Consider the following 24,804-nt stretch of genomic DNA (forward strand, 5'->3'; position numbering starts at 1 on the left):
CAAAAGGTGAATACGCTCACCCCCAGCGCCCCCGTCAATCCGTCTCAGGGCTAATACGGAGAAGGTAAATCACGAGCGACTACTAGCCTTTGGAATAGTGATCGAAGCAAGTCTCAAAAAATATATAAGCAGCTGAGTAAATAGTAAAATAATGAAGTGCTTGGAGAATAAGTATGGAAAACGTACCCTAGCCCAGGGGTGCCTTCTGGTAGATGGTGAGCTAGTCATGACGCTGATCGAGTTGTCATGACTCGGAAGAATAGATGAATGTGAGTCGGATAAGAAGCTGTATATGATGGCATGAAACCGGACCCAGTATGGATCCGAAAGGCGACACACAGGCCAAAATATGATAGCGGTAAGCAGACCAAAATATGACAACAACATGTAGGTCGGAATATGATAGTGGCACGTAGGCCGGAATGTGACAACAGCACGCATGATGGAATGTGACATTAGCATACAGGTCGGGACCAGCTATGGCTCAATGACCAGACCACGGCTCACAGGCGAAAACAAGACAATGACGCGAAGGTCGAAACAGATACACAACATGGAGCCAGAACAAGTGACACAGTCGAAACGGAACAGGTGGTATAGAGCCTGAACAGAATAGGGACGACGGGCTGGTCTAAGAACCAAGCGGCGGCTACTCGGAAGACAACAGCTATCGAGGCGGCAATGGCAACCACTGGAGGCAGCTCGGAGGATGACGACGGTGGCCATGAGGATTGCGACGGTCGATTGAGGAGGCACTCGGCGGCGACAAAAGCACTGGAGAAGGCCTAGGGTGGCCAGCGAAAGCCACTGGAGGTAACACTGAAGGCGGCGGCGACAGTGCTGGAAGGGTTGTGAGGTTGGCGATGGCATGCATGAGAGGCTGCCTGCGATGGCCGGTGCTGGAGGTTATGTAAGCGAAGATGGCATCAGAGGCAGCGTGGGGAGATAGGAGAGGCGGCGGTCAATTGAGGAGGCTGTGCTCGTTGGTGTAGGGGTGAAGCAAGAGAAAGGAGGCATGGCTGCTATCGCTGGTGTCGGGGCGTCGTGTGGAGAGAAGTTGACATCAGAGGGAAAGAGAGGTGGCCATCCTGAGAGGGGACGCCAGAGGCGGTGGCGTGCGTGTTTGGCGATTAAGGCGATGCTGACATGTGAGATGGCGTCCACTACAAGAAAACAGGGCTTTAGAGATGAAAAAAATTTATCTCTGAAAATCATTTTTCCGTCTCTAAAGAAAGTTTGAGACGGAATATTCCATCTCAAAAATCCGTTAGTGAAAGCCCCCGTAGCTAATTTTGAAACGGAAATATTTCGTTTCTAATTTTAGAAACGGATGAAAAAACTGTTTATAAATCTATTTTCAAATTAACAAAATAAAATTAATTTCAAATGTAAATTCTGTCTCTAATTTTGTTTTAAATTTGTTATTAATCTTGTTTATAACTCAGTTTACAATTCTATTTATAAATCCGTATATAATTTTATTTTAAATTTATCATTAAATATTATTATATTATATTTTTATTTTTTTCATCAATATATTTAATAATTCTTCATTTCAAATAAATTAAAAATTATTAAAAAGAAATAACTTCTAATTCCAAATGTATTATACAATTAACATTAAAATAAATAAATAGTTACATTATCCAAACAAATTTGACCAATAATCAAACTATAAAGACTAAATTTTCCTAGATATAAATGATTTGTACATTCCATTTCTTGAATCATTTCTGAATCATCTCCTTGAGATTTTCTTCCCTCTGCCTGTAATAACAAGTTTTTTTTTTTCTTTTCAATATTTTGTTCCTCCATCCTCGAGCTAATAGCATCCATGCATTCAATTTCTTCTTTTTGCTCTCCCTGTCTTCGAATTTCATGAGATAAATTGCTTCTCTTGTACAGATTAATGAACCAACCAATTTTGTTAAGAAAATCTAACAAATCAAAATATGAAACGAGTAAGTCTTACAATATCAGAATTTTTAATACAAAATAAATTAAAATTGTACAAAAGTCATAATCAGTATCAATGATCACCCACTAATTAGTCCATAGTTGTCAATGCTAAAGAATTAACAAGGGAGTTTGGATTTTGGATTCTAAGACTAAGATTTGAAATAGCAAAACAAGTATAAAATCAAACCTAATGAATAAAATACAATGTAAGAATTGAGAGCTAAGTCTAACCTAACTACAATTGTAGAAAATAAAAGTCAACATGAAGTAATTAACGAAACTAAGCATGGAATAAAACCTAGAGCATTAAAGAAACCTAATCTAACTTAACCTAATTGAATTTAAATGAAGACATAAAACTTAACAATTGAAAGAGCAATACAAAGCAAGACTTAAGTAAACTAAGATGTATCAGATTGAACCTAACTATTGAAAGAGACATTTCACCGAACACACGACATGCAGGAATTAGAACCTAACTACGGAACATTTTATCAAACAAGTTGGGTGCATGAAACAATTAAAGTCAAGTGCGTGCAATCTAATTAAGGGAGATCAAGTTTGATATAAGCATTCAATGAGAAACATAACACACATCCAACATGATAAAAGAAACAACCCAATAAATCTGATCAGGTTCAGATTATTACCCTTATCAGCAGGTTGTGGCTCTTCCGACGATGGTAAATCTGTCCAACAACCCTCACCGCCTCAGAACTCACTGATACACAACATTGGCACAAATCCAAGCACAAATGGGGTCACCGCAGCAATGGATCTGCAATCCAGAAGATGTCAATCTGTTGATAAGTTGTGACGGCTGTCAAACAGGGAATAGGAATAGAGATGACAACATCTCATACCTCCTTGTGGCTGACCAGATGGCCACGGCACAATTGAAGGGGGCAACGCGTGGTAACCCCTTGCAACTGCTGATACGCGGAAGAACAACCCTACTCTCCTGTGTACTCAGCTCTCCGACGGTGGCAGATGGAAGAGGAAGGAGTGGCAGCCGGTGAAAGAGATGGCGGCGACGCTAGCCACCCAAATTGCAGGTATTGTGGTATGATGCGATGACGCCAGCTGCATCTAGGGCAGAGATGCAAGGGGAAAATGTAGAAGAGGATCGGTCCGCCTGATAGCCCAGAGAGCTTGGTGTTGGTGAGGCTCGCGGACAGAAGGACTGCTGCCGGCGGTGCTCTCATGACAATCGGCGCGGTGAGGACCTCCGCGACGAGGAGAGGATGGCAGAGGAGGGAAGATGACGCGGAAGAAGAGAAAGGGGTGCCGGTTGGAGAAGATGAGGAGAAGAAGAAGAGCAGAGAGTAAACGGCGCGAGAGAGGAGGAATAATCGGGGCAGCGACGAGATAAGGTGAGGAAGGGTTCGGCGATTAGGGAGGAGTAGGGCACGGTGAGGAGTTATAACCAAAATTGATTAATTAAATTAGAAAATTAGGTTTATTTTAATTAAAGCCTAAGTAATTTCTTTTATCAACTCTTACTAAATTGGATATTCCAAATATGTATTTCTCAAGCCCACAAATACATTCCCTCTAATTACGCCTTACGAGTTCCTAAAAAAAAATCTTAAAAATTTTAAAAAATTCTGTTAAGATTATTCTCCAATTAAATCTTATTATTTAATTATTATTATTATTATTTTATTACCGTAATTTACAATAAAAGTGCACAATTATTAATAAAAATCAATAAAAATAACAAGAATTCAGGGACTATAGGATGGACGACCTCACGGTCGCATGAGGGGGCTAATTGAAAAGGTCACGAATCTTGTGACCTTGAGAAGCAACTGTAGACAACCTCAAGTGGTTGCGACCGACCTCACAACTACGGCCGACCAGGGGCGGATCTAGGCGAGGGCTGGAGGGGGTTGAAGCCCTCGCCAAGATTTGCCGGAGAAAGAGCTAAAGAGGAGTCACGAGAAGTTCTGCGTCCGGCCGTGGCGTGAGAAGCCGACAACCACTGGACAAAAAAATGAAGCAGCGACGTTTTCATGTTGTTTTTCTTTTTTTTTTTAATAAAATTTAAAGGCCTTTGCAGCCCAAGCCCAAATGCCCAATAGGTCATGTGCTTTTTTGCCATCAGTTGACTCAGTTCGTCAATTGCACTTTCTCCCTCTTCGCGATCGCGAATCTCAACTCCACCTAAGCAGTCGGCGACTCGACGCTTCGTTCCACCGTCCGTGGTCTGCCGTTAGCATTCTGTCGTCCTATGTCAGCGGTCCACCGCCCACCAGTCCGACACCCGCTGGTCTGCCGCCCGCTGCTCCGCCTAGCGGCGTCCGCTGACTGCAACAGCCAGCAGCTGCCCTACCGCCCACTAGGTTCACGGTCTGCCGCCTCCCTCTATGGTTTTTCTCTACTTTTATCTTGTTTTCTTGTGTAGTGTTGAATGTTGATTCCGCCGTCTGCCGGTCCGCCGCGGCACCGTCGACCAGTCTGCCGCCCACGACCCCAGCACGCCTGTCTGCCGCGGCGTCGCCCATCCACTGCAGCAGGCCAACAGCTGCAAGCCGTTGTTGATTTGATTAATGTTTTTTAACTTCCTGAAATCCAAAAAATAATACCCTGTTGTATGTTGAAAGTGAGAACTATTGTGATTTGATCCTAACAATTATTTAGATTAAGATTAAACCTTGTTAATTTCATTGCAGGACTCTATGCATTTTGTCCGGGATCATAAGGTTGTTATTTGGCTCTTCCAGCAAGTACAAGTAAAGGATATGTCTAACTCTTGATTTACAACACAGTTGGGCTCAAGTCATTCACATAATTCAAGGTTAATTTTTTTTACCTTTCTTATTTTTTTTTACTTTTTTATTTCAATTTAAATTAAGGATTTTAGGGTTTAAATTAATTGTGATTTGTGAATATTAATTTAGTTACATCATATACATGACTTTATTTTTAATTATTTATTTATGTAGATTATGGAGAGGTTTTTTAAACCTAAACGTTTTCGTGAGGGTTCTTCCAATGATCCTAATATTAATGAAGTTGTGGAAATTCAATCTCATGTGGAATTAGATTTAAATGATATTGTTAGTGGTCCTGGATTACGAAAATCAATTGAAGAGTTTGATATTTCTATTCGAGATCAAGTCCGAAGAGAGTACTTGACTAGGGGGCCCTGCCAACCAATTGGGCATATGTATCCAAAAAGATCTTTTGGTAATCAAGAAAGGAGTTTCCAAGATAGTTGGTATAAAATATATACATGGTTAGAATATAGCATATCAAAAGATGCGGCGTTTTGCTTATGGTGTTATCTTTTTAAACCATCAAATAAAGGAGGTCGATATAAAGAGGATGCCTTTGTAAAAACATGATTTATTAATTGGAAAAATGCTTTAGAAAGATTTAATTTGCATAATGGTGCCGTAGATAGTTGTCACAATCATGCTAGAGTACAAGTTGAATCTTTTCAAGATCAAAGACATAGTGTTTCAAATATATTACGAGCACATGAGCGAGATATAGAGGTTTCTTATCGCACCCGTTAACAGCAATGTTGGATGTTACGCGATTTCTTTTGAAGCAAGGACTGTCTTTCCGTGGACATGATGAGTCAAGTAATTCTTTAAATAGAGGAAACTTTCTTGAATTGCTTCAATGGTACAGTCAACGGAATGAGGAAGTTTCAAAGGTTGTTAATCAAAATGCTCCCGGAAACAATCAAATGATTTCTCCAGCAATTCAAAAGGACCTTACGCGTGCTTGTGCCTCTGAGATCACACTTTCCATAATCGAAGATATTGGAAACAATGTTTTCTCCTTAATGGTTGATGAATCTCGAGATATTTCAGTGAAGGAGCAAATGGGAGTTGTTTTGAGATATGTGAACAAAAGAGGACAGGAGATTGAACGATTCCTTGCAATTGTACATGTATCCGACACTAGCTCTCGTTCTTTGAAGGATGTTATCGATGCTTTATTTGCGAAACATGGATTATCATTATCTAGACTGAGAGGTCAAGGATATGATGGAGCTTCAAATATGCGGGGTTAATTCAATGGGTTGAAATCTCTCATTTTGCAAGAATATCCATATGCAAGTTATATTCATTGTTTTTCTCACCAATTACAGTTAGTTATTATTGCTGTTGCCAAGAGTAATCTCAATGCGAGTGATTTTTTTAACTATGTCACTATGATTGTTAACACAACGGGAGCATTATGTAAAAGGAGAGATCAACTTAGGCAAATTGAACATGATAGGATTGTTGCAATGTTGGAGGGTGGAGACATTAGTACAGGCAGTGGCAAAAATCAAGAAACTAATTTAGTAAGGCCAGGAGACACTCGTTGGGGATCACACTACTTGACATTGGGTCGTCTATTATCTATGTGGCCTTCAGTGATTCAAGTGTTGGAGAATATTTGTGATGATTCTAGTTCTTTTGATAGTAGAGGGGTTGCCAAAAGTTTGATTCAGAAAATGAAGAATTATGAGTTTGTTTTCATGTTGCACTTGATGAAGATGATATTGGGAATGACAAATGAGTTGTCACTTGTGTTACAACAAAAGGATAAAAATATTGTCCAAGCCATAAGTTTGATTGAGAGTGTGAAAGATCAATTTCAAATATTTAGGGAAGACGGATGGCATACAATTATAGATAAAGTCAACATCTTTTGTGAGTTGAATGAGATCCAGTGTCAGTGTCGGAGATGAAAGACAATTGTATGATTGGTGGTCGTAGTAGACGTAGAAGGCAAGTCATCACCAATTTGCATTATTATCGTGTGGAGATTTTCTATCACGTATTATTTATAAAAAAAAATTATTATTATTATATTCATCAATCATAGTTTTTTTACTTATTAATTATTTTGTTTTTGAATTACAATGTTAGGTTGTTGATTCAGTTATACAAGAGATGAATACTCGTTTTTAGAAGTTGGCACAAATTGCTTAGTTGTATAGCATGTCTTCATCCAAAGAATTCTTTTTCTGAATTCAATGTTCAGAAACTCTTTCGACTTTGTGATTTATATCTTGAGGACTTCTCAACAAATGATTGTATAGTTATTGAACAACAACTTCAGAATTTCATTCATAATATACGACAGGATCCAAATTTTTTTGGAATTGAAGATTTGGGAAGTTTTGCTCAGAAAATTATTGAAACTCAAAAAAATCAAGCTTATCCATTGGTTTATCGTCTGATTGAGATGACATTAGTTTTATCAGTTGCGACCGCTTCTGTTGAAAGAGTATTTTCTGCGATGAAGACGATAAAGACTGATTTACGTAACAGAATGGGAGACGAGTGGATGAATGACAGTCTATTCGTATACATTGAGAAAGATATCTTTCCAAAAATTGAAAATGAGCAAATATTGCAGCGTTTTCAAAAGATGAAAAGCCGCAGGATGCAGTTACCTCCTCTTTCTTATTCAACGACCACCTAATATGTCACCAAATGTTAACCAATACTTCAATAAGCAATAGTCTAATTGCAATTTATTAATTTAGTATTTTATCTTTTTGTGATGTCAAATTGAACTTTTTGTTATTAAATATATTTTTCATGTTACAAAAGATATTCTGTTAGCCCTCGTTAAAATTTCTCTCTGGATCCGCCCCTGCGGCCGACCTCGCAGCTGTGAACGACCTTGCAGCCGTATGAGATGGCCACCAAGCACGAGAAAAAAAAAATCAAAGGAGGGGGAAAAAGAATTCGTACCTGATAAAGCCAAAGCCAAAGCCAAATTAGGACGAGGAGAAAGGGTTAGAAAATCTAATTCATATCTATTTTTGTTTATAAAAAGTTATAAGTAATTCCATATTAAATTTGGTTTAAATTCTTTCTTAAAGTTTTTTCATATATTATATTTTGTCAAAGCGAACATATTTACAATTTCATGTCTCTGATTTATATAAATATAAAAACAGAATTTATTTTCGTTTAAAATTTTCATTAAATATTTAAACGATCACAAATTCCGTTTATAATCCATATTTATTTTTTAAATAAAATTTATACATAGCTTCGTATCAAAATTTGTTTTAAATTTCTTTTCAAATATTATATTTCATTAAAGTTAAACAAATTAATTATTATATAATAAATCTCTATCTGATTTATATAAATCTGAAACAGATTTTATTTTCGTTTTAAAAATTCGTTTCTGAAGCCCTGTTTTTTTATAGTGGTCACCTTGCGTGAGGTGACGATGGCGGCGGAGAAAACACGAAGAAGCCCCTCTTTGGATAGTGTCTCCTCTCCCCTCTTAAACCCTAAATAATGATTTGATCAAAATGCCCCTCCTCTTCTTCTTAATTCTTCTAGAGTCCTTAAGATACATCCCCATTATCATGGAACCTCCCCATGAACTCTTTTGTTGTCACATCCATACCACGTACCTTAAAAGTAAAAAAAAATCTCATACATCTCTCTACCATAAAAAAAAAACCTCTAAACAACTCCTTTATATAGATTCCAAAATTTTTATTATATACCTCATCTCTTCTTCATATTTTAGATTATATATATAATTAAATACAAATTTTTTATAATATTCTCTCCATCATATTTCTCATCATTTTTGTTTTTAATATTTTAATTTCTTTAAACCTAACTCCCTGTGTTTTTAATATTTTAATTTCTTTAAACATAACTCCCTGTTCACATAGCCTGAAATCGAAGGAACTCCCTCCTACAGTTGTGGCATTCAGTTTACTGTGAGAGCTCCTATTAAAGCTGTCATTACTTAAAAAGCGATCTACAATTCTAGCCTGGGCAAAGGCGACACATAAGAGGGGAAGAGGGGACTAGCTTGGGAGCTCAAGCTAACCCCCTTCTTATAAAGATATAGAGAAATGATATGCAGCTCGAAACTGCATCTCGAATTTGCGCCGCGAACGATGTGGCATCCTGCGTGGACAGTGACGGGTCAAAGTCAACATTTGGTTTTTTTTTTCTCTCCGCGCTCGTTCTTTGGTTTTTTTTTCACGCCCCGCTCGTTTCTTTTCTCGCCCGGCTCGCGCTTTCTCTCCCCCTCCTGCCCTAATTGGTTTTCTCCTCTCCCCGCTCCCTGCCGTCGCTCTTTCCCTCCGCTCGCTGCTCTCGGCCCTCCTGCCCTAGCATTTTCTCTCCGCCTCCTTGCCGTCGCTCTTTCCCTCTGCTCTCTGCTCTCGACGCTCCGCCTCTTGCCGTCGCATTTTCTCTCCGGCTCCGTGCCCTAAATCTCTCGCCGCTCGGCGGAAAACTCGACCCCGCCCTAAATCTGCCCTGAATCAGGTATGAGGTGTTTTCCTTAGCTGATTTTTGTCCAAATCGACTCGATTTTCTGCTATTCCGACCTTCCTGTTGTTTAGCTGCTCGGCTCTCCTTGTGTGTTTTTTGTTGTTGTTGTTGTATGTCATTGCAGAGCTATGCTGACATTAGGGATTGTTCTATACATTCAAAATTCATTGTGATGAAGATTCTTGCTTTGTACGTTAATTTGTTTGCCTGTGTATCATGGAGATAACCAGCCATTAGTTTTTCCTTGTGTGACAATAACATTAGTGCTTCCTAAGCTCATAAGCTATCTGCCATGATATGACTATTACAATGGATCCGGTTGATATTTGCTATTTGGATTTTGTTTTTTGTTTTAGAGTTTTGTGTGTTTGGTTTATTAATTTTTTAAAATAAAACATGATATCAGCACAGCTCTGTACGCTGACAAACATCTCTTATAACTTTTGTGTTTGGATGTATATTTTCTTTCTTTTATGGAATTCCTTACTTTTCATTTGGATACTTAACTTTTTGGATCTGTTTTCTATTTTTTAAACAAATAAATGTAGTTGAATACTTACCTGCCTTCCATTTTTGAATAAATGTAGGCGAAAAATAATCATGGATCAAGGAAAAAGTGATTCAAATGAGGTAAACGATAACAACGACCATGTGAGCACAGATCTATCTCCATCTAGTTTAAATGAAGTCATGATTCCTAAGATTGGCATGACTTTTATATCTGAAGATGAAGTTCGTAATTTTTATAAATTATATGCTCAGAATGTTGGTTTTGGTATTTCCAAATTAGGTGGTAAAAAGGGAGATGATGGAAAGCAAAAATATTTTTGTTTTGGATGTGCCAAAAGTGGTAAAACAGTATCTCAAGCCAAAAAAGCTTTGTACCCTAGACCTTCTATTAAGACAAATTGCAAAGCTAAGATTAATGTTGTTATTCGGAATGATGATAACTTTGTGATAAATAGTGTATCTCTTGAACATAATCACGTCTTGAGCCCAGGAAAGTCACGGCATTTTAGATGTAATAAATTATTGGATTCAACTACAAAGAGGAAACTTGAATTAAATGATCAAGCAGGAATTACTTTAAGTAAAAGTTTTCATTCATTGGTAGTTGAGGCTGGAGGCTATGAGAATTTGACATTTGATGAGAGAAAGTGTAGGAATTATATTTCAGAAGCTAGAAGGTTGAGGTTAGGGGATGGAGATGCTGAAGTCTTGAGTAATTATTTTTGTCGCATGCAAAGTCGGAACTCTAACTTCTTTTATGTGCTTGATTTAGATGAAGAGTCTCGAATAAGAAATGTTTTTTGGGCAGATGCAAGATGTAGGGCTGCATATCATTATTTTTCTGATGTTGTGACTTTTGATACAACTTATTTGACTAATAGTTATGATATGCCATTTGCTCCTTTTGTTGGGGTGAATCATCATGGTCAATCCATTTTGCTTGGATGTGGATTATTATCAAGTGAAGATTCAGAAACATTCATATGGTTGTTCAAATCTTGGCTGACATGTATGCTTGGGCGTGCTCCAAAGGCCATAATCACAGACCAGTGTCGTTCCATGGCAATTGCTATTGAAAAGATATTTCCGGATTCTCATCATCGTTTGTGTCTTTGGCATATAATGAAAAAATTACCAGCAAAATTTGGTGGGCATGCTCAATATAAGCTGATAAAGAAACAATTGAAGAATATTGTTTACAACTCACTTAGTATTGATGAATGTGATGAGAATTGGATGAAAATGATTGAGATTTTTAATTTAGAGAACAATGACTGGTTGAAATCTTTGTATGAACAGCGGAATAGATGGATACCTGTGTATGTCAAAGATAAGTTTTGGGCAGGTATGTCTACATCCCAAAGGAGTGAAAGTATGAATGCTTTTTTTGATGAATATGTTCATTCGAAAACTTCTTTGAAGCAATTTGTTGAACAGTTTGATAATGCTCTGAAGAAGAAGATTGAAAAAGAAAAAAATTTGGATTTTGGTTCTTTTAATTCTATGATACCAGTAATTTCTGGTTATCCTATTGAAAGACAATTTCAAAGTTTCTACACTAACAACTTATTTAAGTTGTTCCAAGATGAGATAAGAGGGTTGATGTTTTGCAATACCTCACTAGTGAGGCAAGAAGGGGTTGCTTTTATATTTGAAGTGGTAGAAACATTGTTGGGAAAAAATGGAGACCCTATAAGAGATGCTTCCTTCAGGGTAGATTATACTGAGTTAGATTGTCAAGTTAAGTGTCTATGCCATCTTTTTGAGTTTCGGGGAATTTTATGTAGGCATGTGATCTCTGTGTTGATACGAATGAAGGTGATTGAGGTTCCTATGAATTATATTATGGATCGATGGCGCAAAGATATTAAGCGTGGTTATCAAAGTGTCACTAACATTTATGATGAATATGTTTGTGATGGAGAAAGACATCGGTATAATATTCTCACTCCATTGATACAAGAGGTTCAACATCTTGGGGCAAATAATGACGACGGTTGTTCTGTTTTGGTGGAAATCTTGAAAGATGCGAAGGAAAAATTGATTGCTATTCAAATAGATCATTCAAGAGTGGACCATTTGAAAGAAGCATCTACATCGAGTTCAAAAACAATACACTCTCCATTAAAAGTAAGATCTCGAGGTCGTCCACCCACAAAGAGGAAACAATCTAAGATTGAACAAATTATGAAGAAATCAGTTGCAAAGGCCAGAAAAAAGGTATGATTTATTATGTTTTAAGCGATAGAGGATTATTGTTTGATACCTATGAGATAACTTTTGCTTTATATAGATATTTATAGCCAAATATCTCTATTTATTATTTATAGGGCTCTTTGTTGAATACAATGTTAGGTCATTCATTCTGTGACAACCAGCCAATCAACAACATAATGATGACGACAACAACCAGCCATTCAATTCTTTCTGTTCTCAAAAACCAGGAGCTAGTGACCAGAGAGGTACATCTGGCCAAACATCAGTGTCAAAACACATTATTTAATGTCAGTTTCAATAACTAATCAGCATTCTAATTGTCATCATGCAGATTGATATTCTGTGATGCAACACAGAACACAAGATTCTTGCATGTTCAGGCTTTTGGCGTGGTTTGTCAGGGGCTAAGAAGGCAGTCTATATGATGCTTGTTTCTTGTGTTTCTAAGCTTGTTGAATTCTGTGTGATGGTTAATTGTAGCTATGCATGTCATTTTGTAGTTGAACTGATGACAAATCTGTATCTGTGTTTTCAAAGAAGTGTCATGAAACTCGTATAGGAAATGCACCTTATGAACAAGCTAGTCCTCAAGGGGGACTAAGCTAAGCATCTGTTCTCTTTTTTTTTTACTTCCTGTGCAAATCTCATCAACTTATCTAAATATTTCCAGACTGATTCTATACTTAAGTGCCTGATTGTGGTAGTTTAGACAAGTTTTCATGTCCATAGTATTTAATATGCTCAATTTCTTTTCAGGATCCCATAGCACAGGATGCTTGGAAAAGGAAGTTTTCATCAAACGCATTTATATGGCAGGTATGTGTGTTATATTCTAATTTTTTTATGGCGATTTCTCAAGTTTAGCTGGTTTAGCTCTCTAATCTAAATATTTTTTGTATCAAACATGGGTTTGGCTTGATTTGAATTCTCAAGTTTAGCTAGTTTTTTATCGCACCCATATTTTATGTTCGAATCCTTTTCCAAGCATGCAAAAATTAAGATAGCAGTTTGATATGACAGCATTTGGTAGTGTACCTGCAAAAATCTGCAGTTATTGCTATTGTATTCTGATGCCTTAGCATCTTTAGGGTTTTTACTATACCAATTTGTATTTCTACTTGATAGTATATCTTACATTAGCCTCTGTAAAATTATCATCTTTTGGACCTGTTTTGTAGATTGTCATAATTTGAGAGGTGTAAAACAAATAGGACAGGGTTATTTTCATCTTATCATTCTTCCTTCGCCTTAGAAATTGCTTCCAAATAAGTTGGGGGTCTACTACGTTCACTCTCCCTCCTATTCGTTGACCTTTAGATTGTATTTAGTATTTTTTTGCTTTATCATTGATTATGCTTTTGTTGGTTTCGTAAGAATTGATCTACCAACAGATTTCTGTGCTTATAAGTCATTCATGTTCTGCAGCTTCTTACATCCTCAATTCGGGCAAAACCTTTGCAAATTAACTATGATAAACGAGACCCCAAATCAGTCTTCAGCTGGTTAGATAGATGGACCACTATCAGTTTCTCAGTGCCTACAGCCAAATCGAAACGGAGAATTAATTTGAAAGGCCAAAACAAACGAGCTGTGGAAATTGAATCAGGAAAATCAAGGCGCGTGCAAAATAATTCTGCTTCAAATACTGCAACTGGTCAATCAACAAATACCAACAATGAACCTGAAAAGGCAAAGAGGAATCTGAAAAAGGCAAACAGTTCCCCAGTGCGCAATAAAACTAAAGAAGATATGAATGTGAAATATTAAATCAATTCTGAATTCTGATGGTATTGTAGCTTTCAAGTATGTTTCTCAAAAATAAATGTCATCAGTCATCACTGAAGACAATTCTGAAAACTATCGAAATATATCATTCAGTGGTTGTGTAGCTTTCAAGTATGTTGAAGTGGGTGCTGGTACCATCATCACGTTTCCTTTACAACATTTGCAAGCATCTAACTGTCAGTCCAACCCATTTGGTTACATCCAAATTGTACGTATATGTAACGACCCGCCTCCTATTAAACAAGGTGTTTACAACTGATAACCTCCTATTAAACAAGGTGTTTACAACTGATAATAAACAAGGTGTTTACAACTGATAATAAACTTCGGATCGATCCACAGACCGAACCGATCTACTGATACTGGCACGGTAGGAACCTCCGGATCATTCAACCGACCGATCCATAAACTACACCCGCAATCCTGTACGCTGCTGGATCGGTCTACCGACCGATCCAGCTGGTCCCTGATCGGTCAGTGAGACCGATCAGTGGCTTACTGATCGGTCTGTTGACCGATCAGTGAGCGTGTGTGCTCTCTGTTCGCACCATTGTTTCTGTATGGGGCTTGATCGGTCTACCGACCGATCCAGGAGTACACTGATCGGTCGGTAGACCGATCCAGTGACTCACTGATCGGTCGGCAGACCGATCAGTAAGCTTCGTATTCCTCTGTTCGCATCTGGATCGGTCGGCTGACCGATCCATAACAGACGCGAACTCTCTGTTCGCGCATGGATCGGTCAGCTGACCGATCCAGGCGTACAACCCACACCCTGATCGGTCTGTAGACCGATCTGGGTTCTGATTTCACCCTGAAACTCTGATTTCAGCACTCTGGCGTGCCAAAACTTCACACAACAATTCTAATATCAAAATCAGAAATTAGAGGCTGTTCCGGTTCATCGCTGGAAAGTAATTTTATAGAATTATGCAAAAACCCAGTAATACGGGATGCTTGTCTACTAATCCGTGAAATTTGTTGAAGTTAATTAGAATTTGAAGTTAATTTAAATTTAATCAGAAAGCAACCAATTTAAAAAGGTTAAAACGGATTCTCTCTTTTTGGCCCTGTAGTAAGTTTTCTTCCTTGGCAACAAACAAGAAGCCCAATTTAAACTTTCCATTCAAATATCTGCATAGTGGTATGTCTCACTTTTGCTTGAATACCAGATTGAATTCTACATAGAGATCATTAAAGATGTTTTTTTCCCTTTGTTTTATAATGGGAAAATGCTGGGAGAACAGAGTTTGAGCACTCTAGCGAAAAGATTGATCGCTTTGGTTAGTATAAACGCAACTAAATCTGAACATATTATGTTGTGAAAAGAAAAAGTGCCTTAGCTTTCATAAAGTAACAACCAAGTTGATTTGTTGTATGTTATATTCAACTAAATAAGTCCGGAAAGAAGAACAAAGCAGAATACATCATTACAAATTATCAAACCATTATATAACATGTTCTGCATTATCCATCTTAACTAAAAACAAATTATCCTATCACATTACATCACCAACATTACTCCACTAATTAACAAGACCGAACTAACAAAGTAATAAGGTATACAGCCAAAAGAGTTAAATTCACTATAACTAATATCCAGACCACTGATGGTACATTCCAATTTCCTAAATTATGCCCACGAGAAGCAATGTATTCACTTCCTAACCTTGACTCTATTCTTCCTAACCTTCCATGACATATGTCACTTCTGTCTTCATTAGACAAAGTATCGCCTACCACCCACTTTTGCCAGCCATGTTGCGCACATCCATAATACCTCCTTCCGGGATTTTTGCTCGATCTAGAAACACATACCAATGTTCTTCGTCCGCAATCTCTACATGGTACATGTTCAAATTTTGCGTCGTCAATGGAGCTGTAACTTGATGATGCCATCTTTTAACAACCTATTATGCAAACAAGAATTATTTAGATTCATTTATTTTGTAATGCTCATAGATTGTATGCTAAATCAATGGAAAAAATAGGAAATAATCTATTTTATGTTATTGTATAAATCAACAATAAGTACTACATAAATTATCTCATTTTGATAATAACCACTAAGTAAAACAAAACCTTATTGCCTCCATCAGGTTTTCCTTGTGATGGAGAATCTTGCTCTGTACATTCATTAGCATGCAGTCTCAGAACCTAATTTACAAGATACGAAAATATTGACTGAATTAACTATGAAGGAAAATACTTATTTGACTAAATGTTGTAGGGCCATATGATTTCAACTCTCATTTGCTATAGCTCTCAAGGCCTATGCATAAGCCTCTGGCATTACATATTGGATGGCATGCCAATTCACAGGCTATCATTGGTGTCTATCTACAAAACTCCCCTAGTCTCGGATCAAGACATCCAATCCCTCTATCTCAGACAGAAGCATCCTGCAAGAAACTCCCTATCTTGGACAAGGGTTCATCAACAAAATTTCCTTGGTCTCGAATCAAGGTGTCTAATTCCTCGGTCTCAAACAAAGGTGTCCTTCAAGCAAATCCCTATCTCAGGCAGACATCCATCAACAAACTTCTTTTGGTCTCGGACCAAGGCGTCCAATCCCTCTGTCTCGGACAAGTATGTCCTTCAAGAAAATCCCTATCTTGGATAGGTGTCCATTGGCATATCTCTCCCAACTAAGACTTAATCGAAGATTTAGGGATCGTCGTCACCGCCGAGCAAGAATCTACAGCAGGAAGGTCCGAATAGCAGAAAATCGAGTCGATTTGGACAAAAATAAGCTAAGGAAAACACCTCATACCTGATTCAGGGCAGATTTAGGGCGGGGTCGAGTTTTCCGCCGAGCGGCGAGAGATTTAGGGTACGGAGCCGGAGAGAAAATGCGACGGCAAGAGGCGGAGCGTCGAGAGCAGAGAGCAGAGGGAAAGAGCGACGGCAAGGAGGCGGAGAGAAAATGCTAGGGCAGGAGGGCCGAGAGCAGCGAGCGGAGGGAAAGAGCGACGGCAGGGAGCGGGGAGAGGAGAAAACCAATTAGGGCAGGAGGGGGAGAGAAAGCGCGAGCCGGGCGAGAAAAGAAACGAGCGGGGCGTGAAAAAAAAACCAAAGAACGAGCGCGGAGAGAAAAAAAAAACCAAATGTTGACTTTGACCCGTCACTGTCCACGCAGGATGCCACATCGTTCGCGGCGCAAATTCGAGATGCAGTTTCGAGCTGCATATCATTTCTCAAAGATATATTACCTAATCCAAATATCTAAAGTCTATTATGAATTTTCTAACTATTCCAATACGTTCTCTTCTCTATATTCAAGACTTCAAATTTAGTCCAAATTTTAAAAGTTCAAATATTTTCTAACTAATCCAAATGTTAAATTCATAATAGATAAGTTTGGTGAGAAATCTCGTAGAGTAAAATATAATATTAGTGAATTTAATTTATTATATCTCACGTGCCTTATATAATTATTCTCTTTATACTCTTTTTAATCCGTTTTTATTTTTTAAATTATTTACTCATATTTTATTACTACTATTTTAGAAGGGTCAACTAGTTGAATTATTATAATCTTGTTGTAGTGTACGAGTGGGTTTGAAATAAGAGAGTATGAATAAGCAATGAGATGCAATTGATTGTGATTGTAACAGAATTGATTGTGATTGTAACAGTGAAGTCATCGATGGCACGTAGAGAGAATTCCACGAGATATAAATTGGAGAACCAAAATGCTGGCACTGCTTGTCCAACTCTGATTGTAATGGCACCAATAAGTATCTATCTATGCATGAATAATGAGGATGGTAAAATATAAAGGTGGTCATGGATGGAATTGATTTGATTATTAGAGTAAAAAAATTATCCGATCTTACTAAATCAGATAATATAATATCATGATCTATATCTGACTCTATATCCGACAATTTTTATGTATCAAATATCCGATGAGTTGTTAGTTGTTTAGATATCCGACCCTATATCTAATGAAATATAAAATATAAATATAAATACAATAAAAAAATTAAAATATTTTAAAATGATAATAGATATTACTCATTACACGTTGTAGCTGTTATCCAACCCTATATCTACGTTGACTTGGACTTATCTACGTATCATATCGGTGAGTCAATTTATTGGGCCCCTAATTGAAGCCGTCGCGATCTACAGTTGTAACCTATGGCAAAGAAGAAGTGCAGTCTCCATGAGACAATTAAATTGCGAGATTAAGAAATGAGGGTGATTAGTTGATTGATCAATTGAGATGCTCGGTCAGGAATAGAGATTGATGAATATATATTACTTAATAATTTACATTGCACTTTTCTTCACATCATAATTAATCAATTTTAATTAATTATAAATTGAGTATTATATATATCACTGTCCCTTCTCCTCCAACTTAACCAATTAATTAAATCAAAATGTATTCACAACCTCTTCTCCCTTCCTTTCTCTGTTTCCTCCTCGCTCTCAGCTCCTTTCAACATATCCAAGGCCAACCTTCAAGCAAGGTAACCATTTAATTATTTTAATTCTCCTTGTTAATTAGCCCATAAACTCATTAATATAAAATTTTATTTTTAATTTATTTTTTTAAGCTTTATATTGTGTATCTTGGAGAGAGGAAACATGATGATCCAAATCATGTGACTGCATCCCACCATGACATGTTATCTTCCATTCTCGGCAGGTACATGCAAAATATTTTAATTTTTTAAATTCTTCATGATCAATTTTTTAGTTAATTGACTTAAATTTCAGCAAGGAAGAAGCTCTGAGTTCGATTGTTTATAGCTACAAACATGGCTTCTCAGGGTTTGCAGCCATGCTTACTGAATACCAAGCTGCACGAATCAGAGGTAATTACCTAATTATAAAGGCTAATATCGAATAGATGATGACTTCTTATTCGTTTGAGGCTGTTCTAACATCACTTGTGTTGTATTGCGACTACTAAAAGATTGCTATAAATATATGCTTAATTGGATCTGTTGGTCAAGATCATTGCATCTAGGAAGCGATCGATATCTAATCTCTCGTGTACCTTCATATATATGGTGGATCTTCATGTATTATGATAGAAGCAATATAATTATATATTTGTAGTTTAGTGATAATTTTCATTATCTTTTCTAAAAATTGATGAAGCTCCAATTTTTTGTTAAGTTCTAGTATAAACTTTTTATAACATGATTAAATACTAGAAATGATTTATAAGACTAACGCAAGTTAATATTTCATATAGAATTGCCGGAAGTGAGGAGTATACAGCCAAGTGGTACTGCGTCATTGCTCACCACACGGAGTTGGGACTACCTTGGGGTTGGTTTAGGCAATGACCCCTTGGGACTTCTTCAAAGAGCCAACTTTGGTGAAGATGTCATAATTGGAGTAGTTGACACAGGCAAATTATTATATGAATTCTAATTAAGTTTTTATATCTTTGTCATTAATTAATCTTGTGGTTATTTGATCTTACTACTTGATTTATGTGTATGTATGTATAGGCATTTGGCCTGAATCTAGGAGTTTTGATGATGTTGGTTATGGACCGATACCGTCTCGATGGAATGGGACATGTCAAGAAGGCCAAAGCTTCAATATCAGCCATTGCAATCTCAAGATCATTGGTGCAAGATGGTATAATGAAAGCATCACAGCTCTTAATCTCAGTGTAGATGACTACCAATCACCACGAGACTATCAAGGTCATGGCACACACACGGCTTCCACTGCGGCAGGCTCAGTTGTGAGAAATGTGAGCTTTCATGGCCTTGGCGAAGGCACAGTGCGAGGTGGGGCTCCTCGTGCTCGTTTGGCCATTTACAAGGCATGTTGGGAAGGCAACGGTTGTCCTGATGCCGATGTGCTCAAGGCTGTAGATGATGCCGTATACGATGGGGTGGATGTTTTGTCACTGTCTATTGGTGGTCGATTTTACTTGAACTTTGCCACACTACATGCGGTGGCAAGGGGGATCACAGTGGTCTTCTCGACGGGCAATGATGGGCCTCTTCCTCAATCACTTAGCAATGATCTTCCATGGCTGATCACAGTCGCAGCTAGCGCGATTGACCGTTCCTTTCCTACTCAAGTTACTCTAGGAAACAATCAAACAATAGTGGTAAGATTTCATACTTCAACATTAATTAAACTATATATGATGTATGTTTGGTTGTTTGAGTTTTGTGTACACACAAATGTCTCTTGAATATTAATGCAGGGTCAGTCCTTGTACTATGGATTAGAAGATGAAGGATTCAAAGAGTTATTCTTTATTCCAAGGTAATCTCTTGGCTAGCGCATTCTGATTAAATTAGTTTTTTCATTGTGACAAACAATAGGACTTGTTCAGCTTTTATTTTAAGTACACTGACATGATCTGAGAATGTAATATGATGCAGTTGCTTTACAGACAGTCTAAATTCCACAAATATGGAAGGGAAAATAGTGGTATGTTTTGATTCAATAAATGCTCCTGGAGCTATTGCTTCTAGTGCTGGTCTTGCAATTCGAAACTTTCGCCAAATAGTGTATCGCTTGCAACAAGCAAATGCAAAGGGGGTTATATTTGCTCGATCCCCATTGGGCCTTTTACAAGATTTTCGGAACTTCCTCTGCATCTTGGTAGACAATGATGTTCTTTGGCAAATAAACACCTATGCCACGAGGTTTGTATACTTTTCTTCATTCATAAAAAAACACACAACGGTAAATTAGAGAAAAATCCTTAATCACAACTTTAACTTTGCATGCAGTCCCTATGTCTAAAAAACTTTGTTCTCACTCTCTGTATGTAAAGTTTCATTTGCTTCAACTCCCTCATGTAACTATCATTACCTAATTGCCCTTCAGATGTTTTAGATACAAAAAGTCCAAAAATGAGTATAATTGCTCTTAAATTCAATACTTTAAATTAGAATCTAATATATTTCTATCAAAATTGAACATTTTAAATAAGAATCCAGTATATTTCTATCAAAATTGACCCCTCATATTTTTTAGGTATAAAAATCTAAAAATAAATATAATTCCTCTTAAATTTGACACTTTAAACTAGAATTTAGTATATTTTCTATTAAATTGAATATGACTTTTTTCCTACTTAATATAATTCCTTCTAAATTCAACACAATTCAAAATAAATCAAGTATATTTTCTATTTAATTGATTATTATTTTAAAAAAATTTAGTATATTTTTCATCTAATTAAAGTGAAAAAAGAGTCATGATCAATTTGATAGAAAATATACTGAATTCTAATTTAATGTGCTGAATTTAAAAAAAATTATACTCATTTTTAAACTTCTTATACCTAGAAATATCAGAGGTAATTAGGTAAATTAGTGTCTATTATTTTTGACTAGGGAGTGGAAACAAAGATTTTGGTGGATTACATGCAAAGTTGAGTTTATGATTAGGAACTACATGCAAATTTACCCACACAACTAATAGTGAGGTCATCCCAACTACTCCCGCCTTCAATAATTAACTATAAACACCTCCAACGTTGGTTACAATACAATGAAAGTTTCTATATGCATTTCTAACAATAAGTTAGGATTTGACAGTGATGCATCTCCGGTTGCCAAGGTGAGGCCGGCATACAATATTGTTGGTAGTAGAGTGATGTCAACTAGGATTGCAGCTTTCTCCTCAAGAGGACCAAGTTTACGATTCCCAGATCTGATAAAGGTATGTTCTTGAGTTCAACATGAATAATTCTACCTATATCTACTCATGACCATTGTTTTCGAAACTCAGATATGGTCATGAATGATTTACGATATATTATTATGATTATGGTTAAACACCTAAACTCTATCATTTCTGCAGCCGGATATCACAGCCCCAGGAGTGAATATCTTAGCCGCTATGTTCGACAGCTACGCTTTCGATTCTGGGACTTCCATGTCTTGTCCTCATGTTTCTGGAATTGTTGCTCTTCTCAAAAACATCCATCCAAAATGGTCACCTGCTGCCATTAAGTCTGCTCTTGTAACAACTGGTAAATTAAGTTAATTTATGATCAAACTTAATTGTTGACACTAATAAACATATAATTTTGCAATGTTTGAAGCTTACACTACGGATGCATATGGCTTTCCTATTGAAGCTGACGGAATTCCTCGAAAACTTGCTGATCCTTTCGACTACGGTGGCGGTCATGTTGATCCCAACAAAGCTGTTGATCCTGGACTAGTTTATGATGTTGATCCAAATGATTACTTCAAGTTCTTCAACTGTACTAATGATGTATCGAGTTGTGGCCTAGTGGATAGTCGTCTGTACCACTTGAATCTACCGTCGGTCTCCATTTCCGATCTCAAAACTTCCGTGACAGTAAATAGGACTGTCACCAATGTGGGCGATACGAATTCTGTCTATCGAGCAGTAGTGCAGTCTCCCCCGGGCGTTGATATGATTGTGGAACCTTCCATGTTGGAGTTCAATGGCTCTAAGAATACACAAACCTTTGTGTTAACATTCAAGGCTCTTCGAGCAGTGCAAGGAGACTTCACTTTTGGAAGCTTAACATGGACGGACGGTGGGAATCACACAGTCCGAATCCCTATTGCAGTTCGAGTTATCATCCAAGACTACTTCTCCATCACCTCCTAATATGCAAGTATGATAAAAGATATATATACACCAGATTGAAAGTGCTTCAGTTCCCTATTCTCGGATTTATAATTTTTAGATGATAAAATTGCTTTCTCATTTATTGTTTTTCTTTCAATATACAATGTTGTGTTTCCATAGGAAAAAACAAAAAGAGACGGTAATAGGATTTGAACTTGTTGGTTAGCCATCTCTCATTGCACTACTTCAGAATATCAAGATGAACTCTTACTATAAGGACGTTCCACCCAAATTATTTTACTATAATAAACTCAAATCTATTGTTAGATCTTTATCTATCCGTCTAACAAATTTAGATTTGTCATTCAATCATGCCAATGCAAGTATCTACACATACTCATATAATATTAGTTATAATTTTTATAAGAATATAAAAAAGTTATAAAAAAATATAATTAAAAACAATAATAATAAGTAAAGTGATATAAATTTTATCATTAAGAAAAATATATACTAATTGAATTATAATTTTAAAATTATTCAAAATATTATAAGCTTTTTAAAACATATATACAATTTAAAAAAATATCAAAAATAATTATTGATACAGAGGTAAAGGTTGACCCCCAAAACTGAGTCAAAGCAATGAAGACAGTTGATATAGTGGTTAAAGTCAAACACTCAAGATTGTTAGGTCGGGTGGACGATGAAACCATGGGTCATGTACAACTAAGTTGGCCTCCAGGGTCGGTCGGACGTGAAAGGTCGACCGGATCATCCGAACAGTCGCCCTTCGCAACTTGCAACCGAGGACCACAGTCAAATACTAAGCTACCCTGCCCACCACCTGACTGATCGGGCCTTAGATTCGATCAGACATAATGTGCCTCTTCAACAATAGTAAGGCTGAGCGAAGAACAATCCGACAGCTCCATTCGGTACAACCGAGCTGGTGGCCTCCCGGCCAAGCGGTTCTCGATCGGCATACTGCAGGACCCACATATCCGTTTCACCGTACTCTTTTAGAACTTTGTGCCGCCAATAGTAGAGAATGTTCATCAAGTAAATCGTACTTCAGAAGCTTCTCACCTGTCATGTCAGAGATTTGTGTGATCGTTTAAGAAAAGGTGTCAGAGACACTTTTTGACTTGTCTTTTCCTAGGACGCTTTAGAAAACATTCATATGCCTTGTGATGCATGCACAGGCACTATAGTGACATTATAAAAAGCGGTCTTCATCCACAGGCGGAGGTATGTCATGCTTCATTATTCTACACGTCATTCATTATTGTTCACCACTACTCTTTTTCTCTAGCGATCCGGATACTGACTTGAGCGTCGGAGAGCCAACGTCAGAAATCTCTTCCCTGGCCTGACACTAACGCTCTTGGTTTTGCAGGACCGTGTGAAGTCTTCCAGTCAACACCAGAGCCATGCTCCCCACAAGCCATCTTTTTCGCTTTCAGAAAGGATCATATTTAGCGTTGTCTGTGGGAACTACACCTACATTTGAGACGTAAAGATGGAAGACGTGAGATGACTCACTACTATAATGTTAACCCAAGAAGAGCTAGAGATGTTAATAAATGCTCGAGCTGCAAAATGGCGCATCAACAGCAGGAGCAAGTAGCCGACTGCCAAGTACCAAATGACCCAGCTGCATCGCTTAGTGACAGGCCAGCTAGCTGATCAAAGAACTAGAGCGGATGACCCTGCTGGCCGCAAGCCAAACCAACAGCCGACCGTCGCCTTCCAGCAAGCACCGAACGTGCCAATCCTGTATCACAGGGCATTGTTCCGCAAGCCCTCATAGGAGTATGGTCGAGTCGAAAGAGCACAAGGATCATCTTCTGAGGACACACCCGTTCAGGATGGGCAACAAGGCAAGGCACCTCGATTGGACAACTCTCTTGAGCGGATCAACTAGCAATTCTCCCCAAGAAATTCTCGACGATCAGTTGTCACCATACTTCAGACCTCAGATGATCGGAGAGTATATAGAGGTGACTGACCCCGAGGATAACATAGCTACCCTCTACCAATACACCGATGGAGTTAAATGCAAAGTGTTCCTCATCTTGCTATCTGGATCAGCGTAGAGGTGGTTTAAGCACTTGCCGATCGGCTCAATCCGTAGTTTCAAAGACTTCCAAGTAGCTTTTCTCCAACACTTTGCTAGCAGTAGCTGCTACCAAAAGACAAACGTGAACTTGTTCGCGATCAAACAAGGACCTAAGGAAGCATTACAGACCTACATCAAGAGATTTAATCAAGTGGTCATGGACATCCCATCAGCCACTTAGGAAATCTTGATAAGTGCCTTCTCACAGGGTCTTACAGATAATGACTTCTTTTGCTCACTTATCAAGAAGCCTCTGAGAGACTTTGATCATTTTCTGGAATGGGCGACAAAGTATAATAACGTCAAAGATGAGGCCCAGTCAACCCAGAAAAAGGAAGTGATTCCCGAGCTGATGGTCGTCCCAGAGCGCCGAACAACCCACAA

At 37.7% G+C, this 24,804-nt stretch overlaps 2 protein-coding genes across 2 annotated transcripts; both read left to right on the forward strand.

Moving 5' to 3' along the window:
- The first annotated feature begins 9,833 nt into the window (after nt 1-9,833).
- On the forward strand, nt 9,834-16,974 carry LOC122035251 (protein FAR1-RELATED SEQUENCE 6-like). The gene is made up of 8 exons (XM_042594667.1): nt 9,834-11,963; nt 12,074-12,205; nt 12,717-12,776; nt 13,386-13,670; nt 13,757-13,763; nt 13,850-13,953; nt 14,918-15,028; nt 16,885-16,974. Exons 1-8 carry the CDS (start codon nt 9,834-9,836, stop codon nt 16,972-16,974), a joined length of 2,919 nt encoding a protein of 972 aa, XP_042450601.1.
- Nucleotides 16,975-18,131: 1,157 nt separating this feature from the next.
- LOC122033426 (subtilisin-like protease SBT3.10) lies at nt 18,132-22,395 on the forward strand. Its single transcript, XM_042592444.1, has 10 exons — nt 18,132-18,226; nt 18,314-18,405; nt 18,477-18,574; nt 18,961-19,119; nt 19,223-19,839; nt 19,939-20,000; nt 20,120-20,386; nt 21,287-21,410; nt 21,552-21,723; nt 21,796-22,395. The coding sequence occupies exons 1-10, from the start codon at nt 18,137-18,139 to the stop codon at nt 22,335-22,337; spliced, it is 2,223 nt and encodes a 740-aa protein (XP_042448378.1). The 5' UTR covers nt 18,132-18,136; the 3' UTR covers nt 22,338-22,395.
- The last annotated feature ends 2,409 nt before the right edge of the window (nt 22,396-24,804 follow it).

Source organism: Zingiber officinale, chromosome 11B (assembly GCF_018446385.1).
Source record: "Zingiber officinale cultivar Zhangliang chromosome 11B, Zo_v1.1, whole genome shotgun sequence".
Classification (NCBI taxonomy): Eukaryota; Viridiplantae; Streptophyta; class Magnoliopsida; order Zingiberales; family Zingiberaceae; genus Zingiber; species Zingiber officinale.